At 40.9% G+C, this 18,720-nt stretch overlaps 1 protein-coding gene across 2 annotated transcripts in view; it reads left to right on the top strand.

Moving 5' to 3' along the window:
* The window catches only part of KCNH5 (potassium voltage-gated channel subfamily H member 5), a 272,890-nt gene that overhangs the window by 51,471 nt on the left and 202,699 nt on the right, over positions 1-18,720 (top strand). For both annotated transcript variants that reach the window (XM_075193403.1, XM_075193404.1), the window contains exon 3: positions 12,846-12,952. In XM_075193403.1, coding sequence (XP_075049504.1) covers positions 12,846-12,952 — 107 coding nt within the window. The remainder of the gene's footprint in view (positions 1-12,845; positions 12,953-18,720) is intronic.

Below are 18,720 nucleotides of genomic sequence, written 5' to 3' on the forward strand. Positions count from 1 at the left end.
GCCCGTCGGAGGCAGCAAAAAAAAAAAAACCTGGAAAAAAAAGACAATACTTACCTTGCAGTCAGCTGGCAATCCGGGTCCCTCCATGGTCTCCTCCTCCGTACGGCGCTCGCAGTGGATGTCGGGCATGACGTCATCACGCCCGCCCGACATCCATTGCGGAGCGCCGCACGGAGGAGGGGACCATGGAGGGAGCTGGATCGCCAGCTGACTGCAAGGTAAGTATTGTCTTTTTTTTTTTCCAGGTTTTTTTTTTTTGCTGCCTCCGACGGGCCCCCCTGGGCTGCAGGGCCCATATATAATCATTTTATATATATATATATATATATATATATATATATATATAGGGGCCCCGGTGCACTGCTGTGCCTGGGGGCCTAAGATGTTGTTAAGAGGGCCCTGTGGTTGCCTAATCTTCCAGAATGTTCAGGAGACTCCCAAATTTTGGGGAATCCTCCTAGACGAATAGGCCACCTTCCCAGATTCCATCTGATCTTCTATTGAAGCCGACAGGGCCATGATGGAGTAATTCTCTGCAAGTAGCGTCAATATGGTGACTTGAATCACGGCACCCCCGCCCCTTCCCCTGCTCTTGCCTCTTGGTATGATTTAACCATGAATACACATGGGTAATAATTGAGCTTTACAGGGCATTTTAAGATGATAATAATAATGGTTGTTAATACAATAAGGGACACAAGAGTGCAAAAATATTGTTTTGTGATGTCATGTGACTATTTTTGTCCATGTTTTTACCGAAATGTATGCTCAAAGCTCCATCAGAACATAGCAGGAGTTGACTGGATGTTGGGGATGGAAGGGGGAGAACCTTAATATTAAAGGGTTGGTAAAGAACATTCTCTAGATATAACCTGGTAATACTAATAATACCTTGTAGGAAATAGTATATGCCTCTTTACCTGAAGCCAAGAAGTTGGATCACACAGCAGCTTACAGCACTGAAGGACTCTCCATAAAACTCTATTGAAGAGGACTGGATGGACTATAATGTTCTGCTGTGACCACTGCAGAGTAAACTAACCACTGCTGGTAACGGAATGTTACCGTGGGGCACCCAGTATATTCTGCTGGGGGCAGGGCAGGCTATATTAAGGGGACTGTACTCCAAAGGCGGATAACCACTGTAGCCAATAAGGGGTCTTCAAACTACATGGTTCCATCAGCATAACATGGATTTTCATATTGAGTGTTGTGTGTCTATTGCACTCATTGATTATGCAGGATGGTTCATGTTTCCAGGTAATTATCCTTTATCAATTTAAAATATAGATCAATGGCGCCTGCAATGTAGAGCATGGAAAGTACACAAATGGTGAACCCAGTGTCACATGCCGGTCCCATAGCTAGGTGCTAGCGTGTGACTTGCCCTTTAAAGAACTATGTTGGTGCTTGTCTTCTGCTTCAGAGTCTCTACCTTTTCATAGCTGTTTTATATTCTAATTGGGACCTCCTTCCGAAGCTTATTGGTTCCTGAAGACTATTTCAACCTCCTGTGATCAGGGACTCATTGCCTGATCTTCATGTTACTCACACTGCCGTGGGTTCTGGCTGCATACCTGACTCTTTGACATCTCCTGGATGTTATCGGTTGCCGAGATTGCTTGTCATCACTGCTCTCATCGGATTCGCTGTGTACCAGTTCATGGTCATCTACAAGCTGAAACTATCCGTTGATTTCCATCTGCACACTGAACTGTCTTGTGAGTTGCCTATTACATCTGCGCTCATATTTGGCTTAACTACCTCTCTGCTCAAGCTGCCTATATTCTTTATTGAACTACAATCAAGTTATCTTGTCATCTGTGGTTCTATGTCTGGCACGGCTATATTACTACTCTGCTGATTATTAGTTGCTGGACTGTTCTCAAGAATATATTGCCGAGCTAGTAGCCAGTTCCGTTATTCAAGTTGTGTGCGTTATCAGCTGTATCTTGTTAGTAATGAACTCACGCCTCTTGGTGAAGTTGGATTATCTGTGACTCCTAGTGTTTCGCACGGTTGGACTGTTATTTCCACGCTGTACTTCTAAGCAACATTCCATTGCATGTTTCCAGATTACCCAAGTTCTTGGACTGCATTAACATCTCCTGTTCCGCTGTTTGATCCATTACGTTACCTGTAAACCATCTGCTAAAGTGAATCATATTCCATCTGGATCAGCCAAGTCTATCTACTACTCCTATTGGACTTTTAGCTGTGTCAGTGATTCTCCTTTATTGCTGTGTGTGGTGTGAAGGTTTCAAGTGTTCCATATCACCATCTCAGCGTTGAACTGTTACTGCCAATCTTCATGCCGTTCCTAATGGTTAGCATCTGAAGTACTTCCGTGATTGTATTGTTTTATGAACTGCCGTGTACTCAGCTCAGCTGAGTTTTATATATACATCTGTTATCTACTGTTGCAATTAGTATATTAATTTGATGATGCAGCAACACTATATCATCGTCTGTGTATTCTTCCTTTGTGCTGCTCCCAAGTTGAACTGTCAACCCCAGCGGGTTCTGTCTCCACCATCCTCTGCTTTTATCATCCTGGTAGAGGTTGGGGATCCATGAAATATCCATAGCGGGGACACCCAGTTATAGAATGGTTGGTTGGAAGGAGCATAAGAACAGAAAGTATTTATTGTCGAAGGGCAGGATTTTGATATGGAGGATAACTTTGTTTCTTACTAATATATTCATATTCTTTGTACATACACACTTAACAAATTTGACATGTGATATATATGTATAAGCTTTGCCATACATTCTCTTTTGGAAATGTGCAAATCAAACTGCCCTGAAAAAAAGAATCAGTACAAGTGCTAGAACTTCCTGGTGCCTGTAATCCCCCTGCCTCTGCCTATGAGTTTATAGCTACCAGGATTATACCACGAAACATGAGAATTCTGGGTAGTTATGCACAGACACAAAACACTAGCATCAAGCCCCCCTAACAATCCATGATTTAAGGATATCCTATTATGGCAACCAGTACGGCATAAACTTGTAGAGCTATGCAGAAGAGGTCTTCACCTATAGCAGCCGCCTTTCCCTGTAGAGACTAGATATGCTCACAGGTACTCAGTTGCCCCCAGGACTTACACTCAGTGTAGTACAAGTTTATGTTCACACAGCAGTGCACAGGTACAGGAGGTAATACACAGAGGAGAGACAGGCCATAGATCTGTGGACTGGACAGAGCACCGGTGGAGACATCAGACACAAGCAGGGTCAGGGTTACATGCAAAGGTTCAGAGTCCTGGTACCGGCAGAAAGTCAGGGTCACAGGCAATGGTTCAGAGTCTGGGTACAGGCAGAAGGTCAGGGTCACAGGCAACGGTTCAGAGTCCAGGAACAGGCAGAGTCATACACAGAGAAATCAATCCAAGGTTCAACACCAAAATAGCACAGGAGCAGGCAGCAGTACTGAGACAGGACGCTATAACTGGCAGTGAGGCTCAGTTCTCATTGCCTTAAATAGTACAGATGACCAATCAGGGCAAAATCCTGTAAGTGGTCCAAGCACTTGCATGGTAAATTACTGGCACGAGCCAATGAGAGAGCAGAGTGCCCAGCAGCGTTTCTAACACTAGTCAGCCATAATTGCCTGAACCTACACAGCCCTACGCCCTGTTTGACAGCTGGCCGGGCGTGGCGGCAGGGAGCCTGAAGCGTCCCGGTTGTTGCCTAGGCAACCGGGATGAAGGAACCGGAAGTGACATCCCGGTCGCCATAGCGACGTCCGGAGCGCCACCAGCAGGGCAGAGAGAGCCCGCGGCTGCTGACATATCCATGCTAGAATGCAGGTGATTTAATTAGTGCCTCAATCATTTTAATTGAACCACCTGTGCACAAACATGGATATCCTCAAAACCTGAAATGTTCAGGGGGAGGGTAGGCACTTGAGGGCTGGAATTGAGAAAACTGCCTTGGACTATAAAGCAAATTGATCCATGCCTGGACTTTACTAAGCAGTAGTAATCTATCCATTGTTTTCTGTTGTGTTCTGTTGCAGTTAACTAGGGGAATCTCAATTATGTATGTATAACAAAATACCGTTCATTTGGGAGCTGTCTTCCCACAAGATGGTTCTGTTCCATTTGAAATTCCTCCAGACAGTGTGAAAACTTCTGTAAGATTTTGAATTTTAGGAGCTTACAATTACACTACACAACAGTCCATTTTAAATATTTAATTGTTTAATGTAAAAACACTTTTGCAACCAAATAGCAGATCAACTGCATATGGGACGGTTGTGTGATGGACCTCTAGTGTTCAGGAAATACACATGTTCAGAGGTATTGGAGTAGAAGTAGTAAGGGAGCGCTGCGGAATCAGTAGCGCTATATAAATAGCTGATAATGATGATGATAAGGGAGTGTATGTCTTTAACTTTAGGTCTCCCAGATTTTCCCTGTTCTGTTAGCAAGTTTTAACATTAAAAATTTAATTTGTTGAAAGTTCACTCATAGTGGTCATCTGTTAAAATTTGCTTTCCTACCAGAAATACCCAGATAACATGATGGATCGCAGTAGAGATTTAGGCCTGAGTGGAGTTAACCCCTTCCATGTATATTCCTACATTAATTTTGTACTTTTTCATTGTGCGCAGAGTCATTGAGAAATCGGACTTGCAGAGATCCCCCCCCCCCCCCACAGACACACTGTTATAATTTTGTTGATGGGGATAGAACAACCTGTAGCCAATCAGTTCACCAGAATGTCCACAGCAGTTCAGAGTATCTCACAAGATAAGTGTGCTAAGAGTCACTGACCTGTGCACACATGTGATTGTGTAAGTGAGGACAGTGCTTCATGGGAAGGTGTCATGATGTGGGATAGGTAAGGGGGGGCAAGCAGAAATACAGACTAAGGGGTAAATGTATCAATCTGCGGTCAGATTTCTGCGATTTGTCGGGCGGTATTTAAAACAGCAATTTTAATCATAGCAAAGTCCGGCGGGGATTGCTTATTTAAAAATTTCTGTTTAAATTCTGCCGGCAAATCGCAGAAAACCATAAAAATTGACAAAACCACAGCTTGATACTTTAAAACCCAGGAAATTAGATAGAAGGATCAGGGTTCCCCAATAACACAGAATGGTGATATCAGGTTCCAGGACCGGCCTTTGCAAATGTGGGGCCTGATTCATTAAGGATCTTAACTTAAGAAACTTTTTATTTCAGTCTCCTGGACAAAACCATGTTACAATGCAAGGGGTGCAAATTAGTATTCTGTTTTGCACATAAGTTAAATACTGACTGTTTTTTCATGTAGCACACAAATACTTGATAGCTTATTTGTACACTGAAATTTAAAGTGGATATTTGTGTGTTACATAAAAAAAACAGTCAGTATGTAACTTATGTGCAAAACAGAAAACTAATTTGTACCCCTTGCATTGTAACAAATTTCTTAAGTTAAGATCCTTAATGAATCAGGCCCGTGGAACTCTATGCAATCTAGACAGTGTCGGCAAACAATGTATCAGCCCTATGTATCTACATAATTCCAGAGCAAATGCTGTACGGTGCCCATGAAAATAACTTTTAGGTCCCTGGATGTGCTGATTCCTATAGTTCTATTGGTGTTGGACCCTGCTCAACTTCTAACCGTGCATGTTACCTGCCTGCCTAGACCTTGGCATTGCACTTTGACTTCTCCTTGACCATGCCATCTGATCAGAGCCGTAACAGACTTCTAGTGCCTGGGGTGAGAAAGACAAATGTCACCCCCCTAGCCCTCAATTTTAACCAAATGAACCTAAAATATTCCTAAATTGTGCCCCCCTTCAGCGTTGCGCCCTGGGCAGTCACCCCTGTCGCACAGCCCCTAGTTACGGTCCTGCATCCGATTCTGTTTTGGTGCTGTATCTACCAGCCTCTTGATGAAACTGTCTTAAATTCGACCTTCCTTTTTATAAAACCTGCTTAAGACCTGTGGGGCAACTCTGCCTTAAATTGACTTGCGCTGGTTGATACAAAATGGGTTGTTATAGGGTGTAGACTTGTCTCTTGTTTATCAATAGACAGTTGTCCCAGTTCTGATAGTTTGAACTCTTATTTTTAAGGCGTTGTAGCTGTACTTTATCTGATATATATAAAATCAGTGACAACTTCCTCCATTTCACAGCTTTCACTGGTTAAAGGCAATTGTGCTATATTTACCTGCTATCATCATCATCATTTATTTATTTATATAGCACCAGCAAATTCTGTAGCGCTTTACAACTGGGGACAAGCACAGTAATAAACAATACAGGGTCACAGTGCAGTATAATCAGATATGCAATATAATGTTTAAGAGTCTTCTGCATTGTTTGACCCTTTTATTTTTTATCGTACACTATATTCATATGGGGGGTGCTAAGGCAGATTTTTAATTAAATGGTGGTTTGAAAAAGTGGAAATGTTGCCTATAGCAACCAATCAGATTCTAATTATCATTTATTTAGTACATTCTACAAAATGACAGCTAGAATCTGATTGGTTGCTATAGGCAACATCACCACTTTTTCAAACCCGCAGTTTAGTAAATATACCCCTTAGAGTAGAAGGCTATAACAGTAATAAAATTAAATTGATTTTAAAACATAGTACTGAAACCTTGAGGTAGTATCCTTGACATGCTGCCAAATCCTGCTATAATGAATGGTAAAAGTTGTAAGTAGCACAGAACTTGTTCCACAATGCTAGCTAGGGCCTAATGTGAATGTCTCAGTTGCCCTTGAACCGGCCCTGGTGATGGAATTTTGTGAATGGGCAGATGTGAGACATTTTGCTTCACAGAACATTTATCTGAAAAATATTTTGAAAGGCTGGGAGCTCTGGTCATTGTGTTAGTAAGTGATAGAAGTGTGAAAATCTCAGGTTAGTGTAATTTCATTTATAGCTCCTACATAATATCATCATCATCATCATCATCGTTTATTTATATAGCACCACTAATTCCGCAGCGCTGTACAGAGAACTCATTCACATTAGTCCCTACCCAATTGGAGCTTACAGTCTAAATTTCCTAACATACACACACACACACACACACACACACACACACACACACACAGAGACTAGGGTCAATTTGATAGCAGCCAATTAACCTATTAGTATGTTTTTGGAGTGTGGGAGGAAACCAGAGCACCTGGAGGAAACCCACGCAAACACACAAACACCACACAGATAAGGCCATGGTTGGGAATTGAACTCATCACCCCAGTGCTGTAAGGCAGGAGTGCTAATCACTAAGCCACTATGCTGCCCCAATATGTTTACATTTGTCATTTAAATTATCAATAAAAGAGAAAACTAATACATGTATCCTTATAAAAATACAATTCTACAAATTTAATTGCATCTGTTTTTTTTCATGTTTGATTTTAGATGCCATTGATTGATATTAAAGAAATGTGTCATGGGGTATAAAAGGAAACTGAGGGTAAACTGCCCAACTTTTATTCAAGGTCAAAATAACTATATTTTCTTTGAAAAATGATTCAAAGTTTGCTCCGTGGATGCTGTCATATTTCTGTGTTAGTCTCTCCCTCATTTGTATTCTCTGGCTCATCATTAAGTAGATCTATTTGCAGCAAGTACACTTACATTACTACAGAGGAAGCTATACAGTGGTAAAAGAGATTAGCTACTGAGAGAGGGACCCCTCACCAAAATACTAAAGGGTAAATTTATCCAGCTGCGAATTTCCTGGCGGGTTTGAAAAGTGGAGATGATAACTAAAATCTAATTGGTTGTATGGGCCACATCTCCACATTTTAAACCCGCTGGAAAAATTTACCACTGAGAGGTTTACTAAACTGCGGGTTTGAAAAAAATTGAGGTTTTGCCTGTAGCAACCAATCAGATTCTAGCTGTCATTTTGTAGAATGTACTAAATAAGTGATAACTAGAACCTGATTGGTTGCTATAGGCAACATCTCCACTTTTTCAAACCCGCAGTTTAGTAAATATACCCCTTGTTTTTTTTTCCAGTTGTAGTAGGAGTAGCACAAACGTGGCAGACCATAACAGTGTCCCATTTTAGGAGTAAGGATCCCTTTGGTTTCAGGTTGGGTTACACAATGAAGAAAGGGGCAAATGTGGCCACAGGGAGCGCAAATATAAATATATAAACAAAAAAATCCAGCGAATGAATGGAACGTTTTCAGCCTTCAGGGCCCCTGGTTTACTTGCAACCACGTTTATTTGTCCCAATTTTGCATGTTTAAGTGTTGGGAGGTATGTGTGTGTGTGTGTATATATATATATATATATAACAAATTCCAATGAAGAGATCATCTTATGTGTCATAGTAGATGTGGGGATGTCGGAGGTATGATTGCTCTTATCTATTGCTGCATTAAAATTCTTAGTAAAATTGTCTTGTTTACAAGCAGTTCCTGGGACTCTCTGTGCCCTGGTTTAATACAGCCTAGATACATAATTGCAACATTTTACATTTTTATTGCCTCAGCCATACTTGTCTACTTTTGCAGGCAGCTTTCCAGGAGGGGGTCTGTCAAGGGGGCGTGGTCATGCGCGGTGCACCATTAGGCTCCGCCCCTGTCAATCTCAGGCAATTTTGGCCAATTGCAGCAGGGGGCGGGGCCATGATGCCGCATTTAGCTACGCCCCGCCATCTTCAATAACGCCGAAAGCTGGATCCGGGATTTTTTCCTGCTCTCTCGGGAGTACGGGAGAAATCCCAAAAATTCAGGAGTCTCCCGGACATTCTGGGAGAGTAGACAACTATGGCCTCAGCATATTAAGTATGATAAAGTCTCAGTAAACATTTATGTACTATAATCTCCATCATGGCATGCGTTTTGTACTTGGTCATTTATTTGCAAATTTCAATGCTTCTGTTCAGTACTAAGATAAACAGCTTAGAGAAGAAGAATGGACTGTGATAATTGCATTCAGTATATAGAACAAAAAGGAATTGTACTGTGCAGGGCCGTCATCAGAAATCGTGGTGCCCAGTACAATGAAGCAGGCAGGGCCCGGTACAAGGGTACCCCCTGTACCCCCCTGATGGCGGCCCTGGTACTGTGCAGATGGTCCATATTCCAGGGACAAATCTTTAAACCCAGAGATGGTCCTGGGAAATTAGGGGCAGTTGGTAGCTATAGATACATGTTACAGAATTCTTGCAAAGCCTATTCAAGGCACTACAGACTAAGAAAGACTAAGTGGAGATGTTGCCTATAGTAACCAGATTCTAGCTGTCATTTTGTAGAATGTGCTAAATAAATGATAGCTAGAATCTGATTGGTTGCTATAGGGAACATCTCCACTTTTTCAAGCCCGCAGTTTAGTAAATATAACCACTGTGCCACCATGCTGCCCATAATAGAACTATATTAGCTAGTGATCGGAGCCTTTAACTATACATCCTACAGCCAAGGCAATGCACATTTACCTGTGCTGTAGTGCACGTCGTGCAAAATTATGGAAATAATATGCAAATTGGCTCATTCAGATATTTACACTAAAATTGATTTAGGGCATTCAGTATTTGCGTTATGGTTTGGTTTCACACTGTGTAAATGTGGAAGAACCATGTTGTGTTGCTACATGAAATTGGTATCAATTATGCATGTTATGATTCCCTGCACAACTTTAAACAGTTTCATGTAAACATCATGTCCTAGAGCACAAATGTGATGTCCAATTAGCTAGTAATGCTGCATGCATTTCCCTAGTACCCAATAATCAGGGCACAAACATAACTCTGTGTAAACAAGATTGGCAAGGGATTCATTAGCCAAAGCTCACATAAACAGATCGGAGGTGTAATCTGCAACCAACGTTATCGAAACACTGCTGGTAATGTTTCAATTTAGCAGCTATCACCATTAACAGGTGTCTTTTCATTTAGTAACAAAACATATTGATTCCTCTTGGAGCGTTGAACCGTTTGTACGTGATCATGCATGGTCGGAGTCAACTATAAAACGGATCTGTCGGTGTTTCACAATTGACGGCATGCAGACAAATCTGGCACTAGCCTGAAGATACTCCTACCATGTGTCCCAATTTGAGGGATCTAGCTCGCCATCTAATCATCTTTGTCCTGCGGTCTGGAAAGTTGAGATCTATGTCCCGTTCACCCCTGTTCTGCCCCCTTTTTGTATGTGCTGCCGCAAACCAGCGCACGCGTACATTGTCATGATTCACCGACTTAAAAAGTTGAGAGGTATGCCTGAAGGGTTGGCGTGTCTGGAAGTATAAGTAGGCTGGTCTGGGCTTCCAAGCGCTTCATATGGGCTCATCAGCCTTAGGGCTAGATTTACTAAACTGAGGGTTTGAAAAAGTGGAGATGTTGCCTATTGCAAACAAACAGATTCTAGATGCCATTTTGTAGAATGTACTAAATAAATGACAGCTTAGAATCTGATTGGCTGCTATAGGCAACATCTCCACTTTTTCAAACCCACAGTTTAGTAAATATACCGTTTAATCAGCCTTTCGGTCCTACTTTTATCAGTCTGGGACTATGGCTGCTGCATACTCAGCACTTGGCCCCACGCTACTGTACTGGGCATTTGGTAGTGCCAGAAGCTGTCCAATGACTGATGGAGCTCTCAGTGTCTGAGGGAAACATTCCCCCTATAAGCTCTCTCCGAACTTAGCTCTTTGCACTCCCAAGTGACATTCCTACTAGTGGGCAAAACCAGGAGACAGGCAGATGCCTACCAAGAAAATCTTTTTAAAATAAACTAATTTTATTCTTATTAATTAATAGTTTAGTGGGATGGTCATTAATTAAACAACAGCCCTACGTACACCAAATAGTAAACTCCCTCCAGGGAGCCCCCTCTCTGGCTGAAGCAGGGAGCTGGCTCACTCTATATCGTGAACCCCCCATATCTAACAAGTGCTCTACTAAAGGTGGAGTAGCCCTTTCATTTTTCGTATACTCCTTTTTATTGTGTTATAACAAAACAATTATGAATGGTATTTTTAACAGGATAATACAAAACAAAACACTGTAATAATCACAAAAACCAGCAAGGTTATCTATCATTTACAAGTAAACCTTAAACAGTATGCATACACAAGTAAAACACATGTTTTTAAGCTTCGTAGCATCTTAATGTTACATAATATACACTTATTTACAGTTAGAACCAGTGTTCATGTTAAACTACGGTATACAGGTTATGTGTCTTGGGGGTAAATTTATCAAGCTGTGGGTTTGAAAAGGTGGAGATGTTGCCTATAGCAACCAATCAGATTCTAGTTATTTATTTAGTACATTCTGCAAAATGACAGCTAGAATCTGACTGGTTGCTATAAGCAAAATATCACCTTTTTCAAAACCACCGCTTGATAAATTTACCTCTAAGAGTCTATACTTTACCAAATTCAGAGCTACATCCTTTATGGCAATATGTGGTGTTGTGAAATGATCATTCCTAACTGTTTAATGTCTTCCATTGGGAGCTACATGGTCCAGCTGGTTGTCCTTTAAGTTTTTCTGAGGGTGACCGTTAACAGTACAGCCAGTGGTGTCTTGAGGCCTGATTCATTAAGGATCTTAAATGAAGAAACTTCTTATTTCAGTCTCCTGGACAAAACCATAGTACAATGCAAGGGATGCAAATTAGTTTTCTGTTTTGCACATAAGTTAAATACTGACTGTTTTTTCATGTAGCACACAAATACTTGATATCTTATTTGTACACTGAAATTTAAAGTTGATATTTGTGTGGTACATGAAAAAACAGTCAGTATTTAATTTATGTGCAAAACAGAATACTAATTTGCACCCCTTGCTTTGTACACATGGTTTTGTCCAGGAGACTGAAATAAGAAGTTTCTCAAGTTAAGATCCTTAATGAATCAGGCCCTTAGTCTATTTGCAATTATTTGGTAGGAAGCCAGTCACACACTGTTAAATAATAAATAAAACTTGTTATTCAGTAAAGTATAGTCCAGAAATGTTTCCCGGACCTCTTCCACCCTATTTTTCCCCTAATACCTTCCAGTCAGGTCTCTGTGATATGCTCACTGCTATGATCGTATCTTACAATGAACTATAATATAGAACAGTTAAGGATTTTGATTCTTCTCCTCCCTACAGAATGCTATCCGTCGGTTAAGTAAATCAACTAGCTTCTTAAAAATTCATGATCCATTTCCACTAAGCTAAATGATCATCAAACCAAATATTCCACCATGTAGGGTTGTATAGAACAGCTGCTGGTATGTACCTAAAATGAGGGTTTCTGGGTTTATTGTATGCCTGTCCTTTATGCACCTGTGTACTTGTTTTGAGACATCCACTGAACAGGAGACTTTTACTGCAGCCCTTTAGGGGGTTCACATTATAGTCAGCTTTTTTAACTCTTGCATTTCTGGGGTCATGATTCATGTGTATGGGCAGCACGGTGGCTTAGTGGCTAGCACTTCTGCCTCACAGCACTGGGGTCATGAGTTCGAGTCCTGACCATGGCCTTATCTGTGTGGAGTTTTTATGTTCTCCTCGTGTTTGTGCCTGTTTCCTCCAGGTGCTCCGGTTTCCTCCCACACTCCAAAAACACACACTAGTAGGTCGATTGGCTGCTATCAAATAGCAGTGTGTGTATATTAGGGAATCAAGACTGTGAGCCCCAATGAGGCAGGGACTGATGTGAGCGAGTTCTCTGTACAGCGCTGCGGAATTTGTGGTGCTATATAAATAGCTGATGATGCTGTGTCTTAGATTTAATGAGAGAAACACTGTATATCTACCCAACCAGCTTTCTTCTCCATTCCCTCCCCCTCCCATTTTTTTTTTCTTGTATTGAAGATTGTTTATTCCGACAAATTTAAATACATGAACATTCTGTTCTTTTGCAGCTTTATGTACGGAGAACTAACAGATAAGAAGACCGTTGAGAAAGTCAGACAGACATTTGACAACTACGAATCAAATTGCTTTGAAGTCCTTCTGTACAAGAAGAGCAGTATGTATATTGTAATACTCTTGTTTGCTAAATCCAGGAGTTGAGCTCTTGGTAAATGGGAAACAATTTTACTGTAAAAATCCCTCTTTATGCTGCACTACTTAATGCCTGCAGCCTCACTTACCCACAGCTAATATGTATTAAATGCATTGATTATATGACACCTTTAAAATACAACCAACTCTCAAACAGATGGCAGAAATAATCTTGTATTAGCAACATTCACTTTTGTGAGGTTATTCAATTTCTTAGGTTATAGGAATAATTTTATATTGTTCGTTTGTGACTAATGGTGTTATTTTGGTAGCATTTAAATATAGTCTTTATATTTTAGAGTTAAAAAAGCCCAAATTAAATAAAAATGGTAAAATACACTTTCCCGTAATTATACTTATTTTCAAGCAGCATGCAGGCTCTTAGGAAATATGCCCTACGTGTTCCTAAATGTTCTCCTCTAGTTATCCTGCTTATTTTGATTTCTAATATGTGTAATGTTCTAGGGAAAGTTATAGGGGTTACGTATTACACAGCGCTTTACAGAGTACATTTAATTATAGACAAAAATGGTGGAATTACAGGGGGTGTCTAGCAATGTCAGGGTACCTTGCCCTCCACGACCCCCGCTCCCCTGATGTCTCTGCACTGCTCTCACAAGACAGTTACCCTTACAACTCTTAAGTGATCTGATATGGAATAAAAAGTTCAAACATTATATCATGACATGTCAGTTATGTCTGCTTTGACATAATTGCCAATGCCAGCGTGTATGGATTTAGCAATATTCAGTTGGTACGACCTGTTTCCATTACCGGAGATACAAGCTCTGGCTTTACACAATGATACAATGTAGAGTAACACCACCATCCTAAGCAGAGCCTGCTTTCTCTAAGCCAGGCCTGTCCAACCTGCGGCCCTCCAGGTGCTGTGAAACTACAAGCCCCAGCATGCTTTGCCAGTAGACAACCTGTTGATAGCTGGAAGGGCATGCTGGGACTTGTAGTTTCACAACATCTGGAGGGCCGCAGGTTGGACAGGCCTGCTCTAAGCAATAAGGAGCATACTGGCCAAATTGTGTTATTTCATTTTTATTTTTATTTTCTCAGTAATGTCCAGCAAAGGTGGCTTTATTTTGCTCTGTAACATATAATTCCTATTTTTACATTCCTATTAAAAACCTATATTAATATAATTAGTGCATTTGCCTACCTAAAGGAAGTCAAATATAAATTTAATATTTTGACCAATATTCACAACACATTGTATTCTGGTTTTCTACAGAAGCCATATTTCCCCAATAACCCATCCTCCCCACCAGACAATCTGTGAGGGTCCCTCGCCAGCCTCATTAACGGTCACTTCACTGTGGTTGACAGTAGGGATAAGTTTGAGAGTGAACTGGGGTCATTGGGCTACCTTTTAGGGAGATAATTGAGTATTTGCCAAATAGCACAGGGTCTGGCCATGGGACCTAAAAGTTGTCCTACTGGTGAGGTGGGAGGATTAGTGGAGAAATTGTCTGTGATGAATTGTCCTCTAATATCCTGTTAAATCTGAAAGGTTTCAGTATATACTTAACATCAGACCCCTCTGTTCTTTGTCCTGACACCGGGCCTGATTCATTAAGGATCTTAACTTAAGAAACTTCTTATTTAAGTCTCCTGGACAAAACCATGTTACAATGCAAGGGGTGCAAATTAGTTTTCTGCTTTGCACATAAGTTCAATACTGACTGTTTTGTCATGTAGCACACAAATATCAAGTTTAAATTTCACTGTACAAATAAGCTATCAAGTATTTTTGTGCTGCATGAAAAAACAGTCAGTATTTAACTTATGTGCAAAACAGAATACTAATTTGCACCCCTTGCATTGTAACATGGTTTTGTCCAGGAGACTGAAAGAAGAAGTTTCCTAAGTTAAAATCCTTAATGAATCAGGCCCACCAACATTGGCTTGAAAAACGTATGAGACAAAAATAGGATAGAGAACAATCAGTAATATATAATATGCTCTTATTGAACTGTGCATGAGATATGTTAGGTTCCAGCAATGTATTCTGTATTAGACAAACAAATTCCTTTAGTAGCTGTAGACAGTGTTATATAAATCTTTACTTCAAATATATTTTTAGAAATCCCTGAAACCAGACTTTAGATCTGTCCGTTAAGACTCGTAAATACCTCTCTAATAATGATCTCAGCTAAAGTCTCACTCATTACGATCAATGTTCAGGCCCGCCAGGAAAGCTGAAATGCAGAGTGAAATAAAGCAGGTAATTGGTTTGTTAATCATCAAGTCAATAGTTATTAAAGTATTACTGTTAATTGATTCCATGAGACTTTCTTTTTGTGCATTTGTGCTTTAAGTTTTGTAGACATTAACTGCTACCATAATTACTTAGTTACATTTATCATTCCCGATATTAATGGGCAGAATCAGCAATCCATAAAAAGCATAGATACTGTATTACAGTTTCTAAGACAGTGTTTTTATTTAGTACACTCATACAATTTAAATATAGTTATCAGGCATGGGTCTAGTTTTGCCCCCCTGGACCCATTCTCTACCCTCCCCCTACTGTAGCGCGCCATAATCCGATAATCCGATACTCCACTTCATCCCATGTATATTAAATACATGAAAATAGGTCTGCCCTAATTCAGTCCATGGTGGAATATTTACAATATGTAAATAATCAATTATTAATATAAAAAGCTATGGCTTATGTTGCGGCAAATGACCGGCGTGACCATTCTTGAACCCTAATATGACATTTCCCCACATCTAGGCAGGTAATGAGATTGTGTAAGAGTAAGGGGTCTATGTATGACCAAGCTTAAATTGCTCACGTTTATTTTAATTGCTTATCGCAATGATAAGAAATCAATTAACGTGGTTAGCGGGGGAAGCGGGTCCGACTGAAGCCTGTCCCAGAGAATAGTCTATAGTAAAGTGACCGAAATTTTAACCACTTTACTTACAGGTTCCCAGGGGCGGATTGGTCATTGCCCTTACCGGGAATTTTCCCGGGAGGCCGGTGACAACTGAGGCCGCTGTAGGCCACCTGATTCTTATTTTAATAAGTTCATTTTTTTACATCTCCCGGCGGCGCCGACCTCGTTCTGTCTGGTCTCCCCAACAAGTTTCATAATAGTTAAACTTATTAACTAAAGTCAGATATGTTTCTATGAAGGGAATATTGGAAGGATTTGTTAGTAGGCAACTAAACAAGTTGGAGACAGAGGTATAAACCAGTCGCATATCATGCAAAAGGATTCATGTATTATCATAGCACAGGACTGACCGCTTTTTCCCTGCTTTCCTTTAGAGATGACTCCCTGTGTATTAAGTCATCACATCTAGGTTTTTTTAAATGTTACTACAGCCAAATATCAGTACTTCTAAACCCTGCCTACTTTTGTGTTGGCCCCACCTACATTTGATTTGGCCCCGCCCACACGAGGACACTTCAATTATTTTTTCCAGGGCCAATTTAAATTCCCAATACGCCCCTGCAGGTTCCTATGGCAGGGCTGCATTTTCAATGTGGTGAGCACGAAGCCTGCCGGGGAGGGATCCAAAGAGCCCACTCCTGTGATGCTCTCCCCATAGGTTATAAAGGCTAATGCGTTAGTTACTGGGTTCATCGCCTAATTTCGGAGCTTGATAAATAGGCCAAAATCGCAGTTCCCATAGACACCTATGTGCACTGGAAATTATGGATGAAGAGGCTGGAGATGTCTGCTGCAGTCCTCTATTAATAAATAGCCTTGTTACTATTTCTGTGCTTTGATCCCCCTAAAACTGCAGTTTTCAGGGTATTATAGGTTGATAAAGAGGGGCCTGATTCATTAAGGATCTTAGCTTGAGAAACTTCTTATTTCAGTCTCCTGGACAAAACCATGTTACAATGCAAGGGGTGCAAATTAGTATTCTGTTTTGCACATAAGTTAAATACTGACTGTTTTTTCATGTATTCATTACTAAGAGATGCACAGGTGGTATAATTACTTCACTTGTGACCTGGAAAACCTGCACTGTTAGGGGTCCTGAGGACTGGGTTTGGGAAATGCTGGTCTAGAATGAAGCAACCTCAGAGGTAATTGAATTCAAGTCCTTTTGCAGAAGGTCTGAAAATGGGAACATCCTCCTAGATCAGTGTTGGCTAACCTGTGACACTCCAGGTGTTGTGAAACTACAAGTCCCAGCATACCCTTCCAGCAATAAGCTGCTATATTTTGGCAAAGAATGCTGGGACTTGTAGTTTCACAACACCTGGAATGTCACAGGTCAGCCAACACTGTCCTAGATGCACCTTCTCGACCACTCTACTTGATTTAAATATTCTCTAGCACCAAATCATCACTGTTGCGAAGTCCCCAACCTGCCTCAGCTCCTCTAATCAGAGGGTGACATTTTTTTGCATCCCTGCACACACAACCTAAAAATCCCCATAAAAAGGATTAATTGAATAAAGGCATAACGTCCTAAAATAGCTTTTATTCTGCACTTTTGCAGGTTTGCAAATGAGCCATAATGTGTGTCATGTGGCAAAACATTAATATTCCCTCACTTAATATTAAGACAAATATTATTAATTTTCCTGTGACCTTGAACAATGAGATTTAAACATATCAGCTTTCGAGCAGGATGAATAATTAACTTTTTTACCAACGTATCGGAAAATTATATAAATAACTGCTATATACCTAGGGGCACCAAGAAGAGGGGGAGCCGATACAAAGTAACGGGGCCCAGGCTTGCCTGGGACCCTGGGCAGCCAGCGTAGTGGGAGGAGTCACCAACCTGGTGCGGCCTCACCCCCTTTGGTCGCTATGGAAGGAGCCCCAAGAAAATTCCTTTAGCTCAAAACTAATATCTTTTCAAACTTATTTGATTCAGGTAATCTGAATTCTCCTGCACTGGAACTATATATGTAGCTATTTCCACCAAAAGCTAGTAGAAAATTAATAACAATAATATGCAAACTAACCTATTATCAACTTGTTCATAAGAAATAAAACAAATAGTGAAATATTAAAATAAGTTATGTTTAATGTAGGTCTCATATAAACATTAAAAACACCAGGGGGTAAATGGTCTGACTTTTTCAGCGTTTTAAAATTGTAGCAAATCGCAAAAAAAAAAAAGCGTGGGGTCGTCCGCCCGAGCACTATTAAACCTTGTGCTGCCAGCCCTCTGTTGGTTACGTGAAAATCGGGGAAATAATTTCGGGGCCCCCCTGATTTTCACATAACCAGAACTAGGCAAACCTGCCGGGGTGGGTGGCACTATAGCATGGGGACACACGGCAGGGGTCCCTCTGCCCCAATTACAAACCAACCCCAGACTGTTCCTGGATTCCCTAGGGAGTAGGGTCTGCAAAAAAAAACAAGCGACCCCCCCCCACTGTCTAGGGACATCCAGCCCAGTGCTGAAAACACTAGGACTCCTCCTACACCCCTGGGCGGTGGGTGTAGGGTAATAATGGCAAAAGTAATGTAAAAAAACCCAAACAGACGCCACATTGTTTTGTGGAACTATAAGTCCCAGCCAGCCCGGGCTGCCATAAACAGTGTGGGCATGCTGATGCTTGTATGTCATGCTGGTACTTGGAGAACCACAAGTGCCAACATGGTCTGACACCCATGGCCTGTAGTTCCACAAAACCAAATGTTAAATAAATCACAACACCCTGTTTACAACCACACAATTTTAATAAAAATAATAAAACCCCAATAAAAACAATACACACCCTCATTCATACCA

This window comes from Mixophyes fleayi, chromosome 12 (assembly GCF_038048845.1).
Source record: "Mixophyes fleayi isolate aMixFle1 chromosome 12, aMixFle1.hap1, whole genome shotgun sequence".
Lineage (NCBI taxonomy): Eukaryota > Metazoa > Chordata > Amphibia > Anura > Limnodynastidae > Mixophyes > Mixophyes fleayi.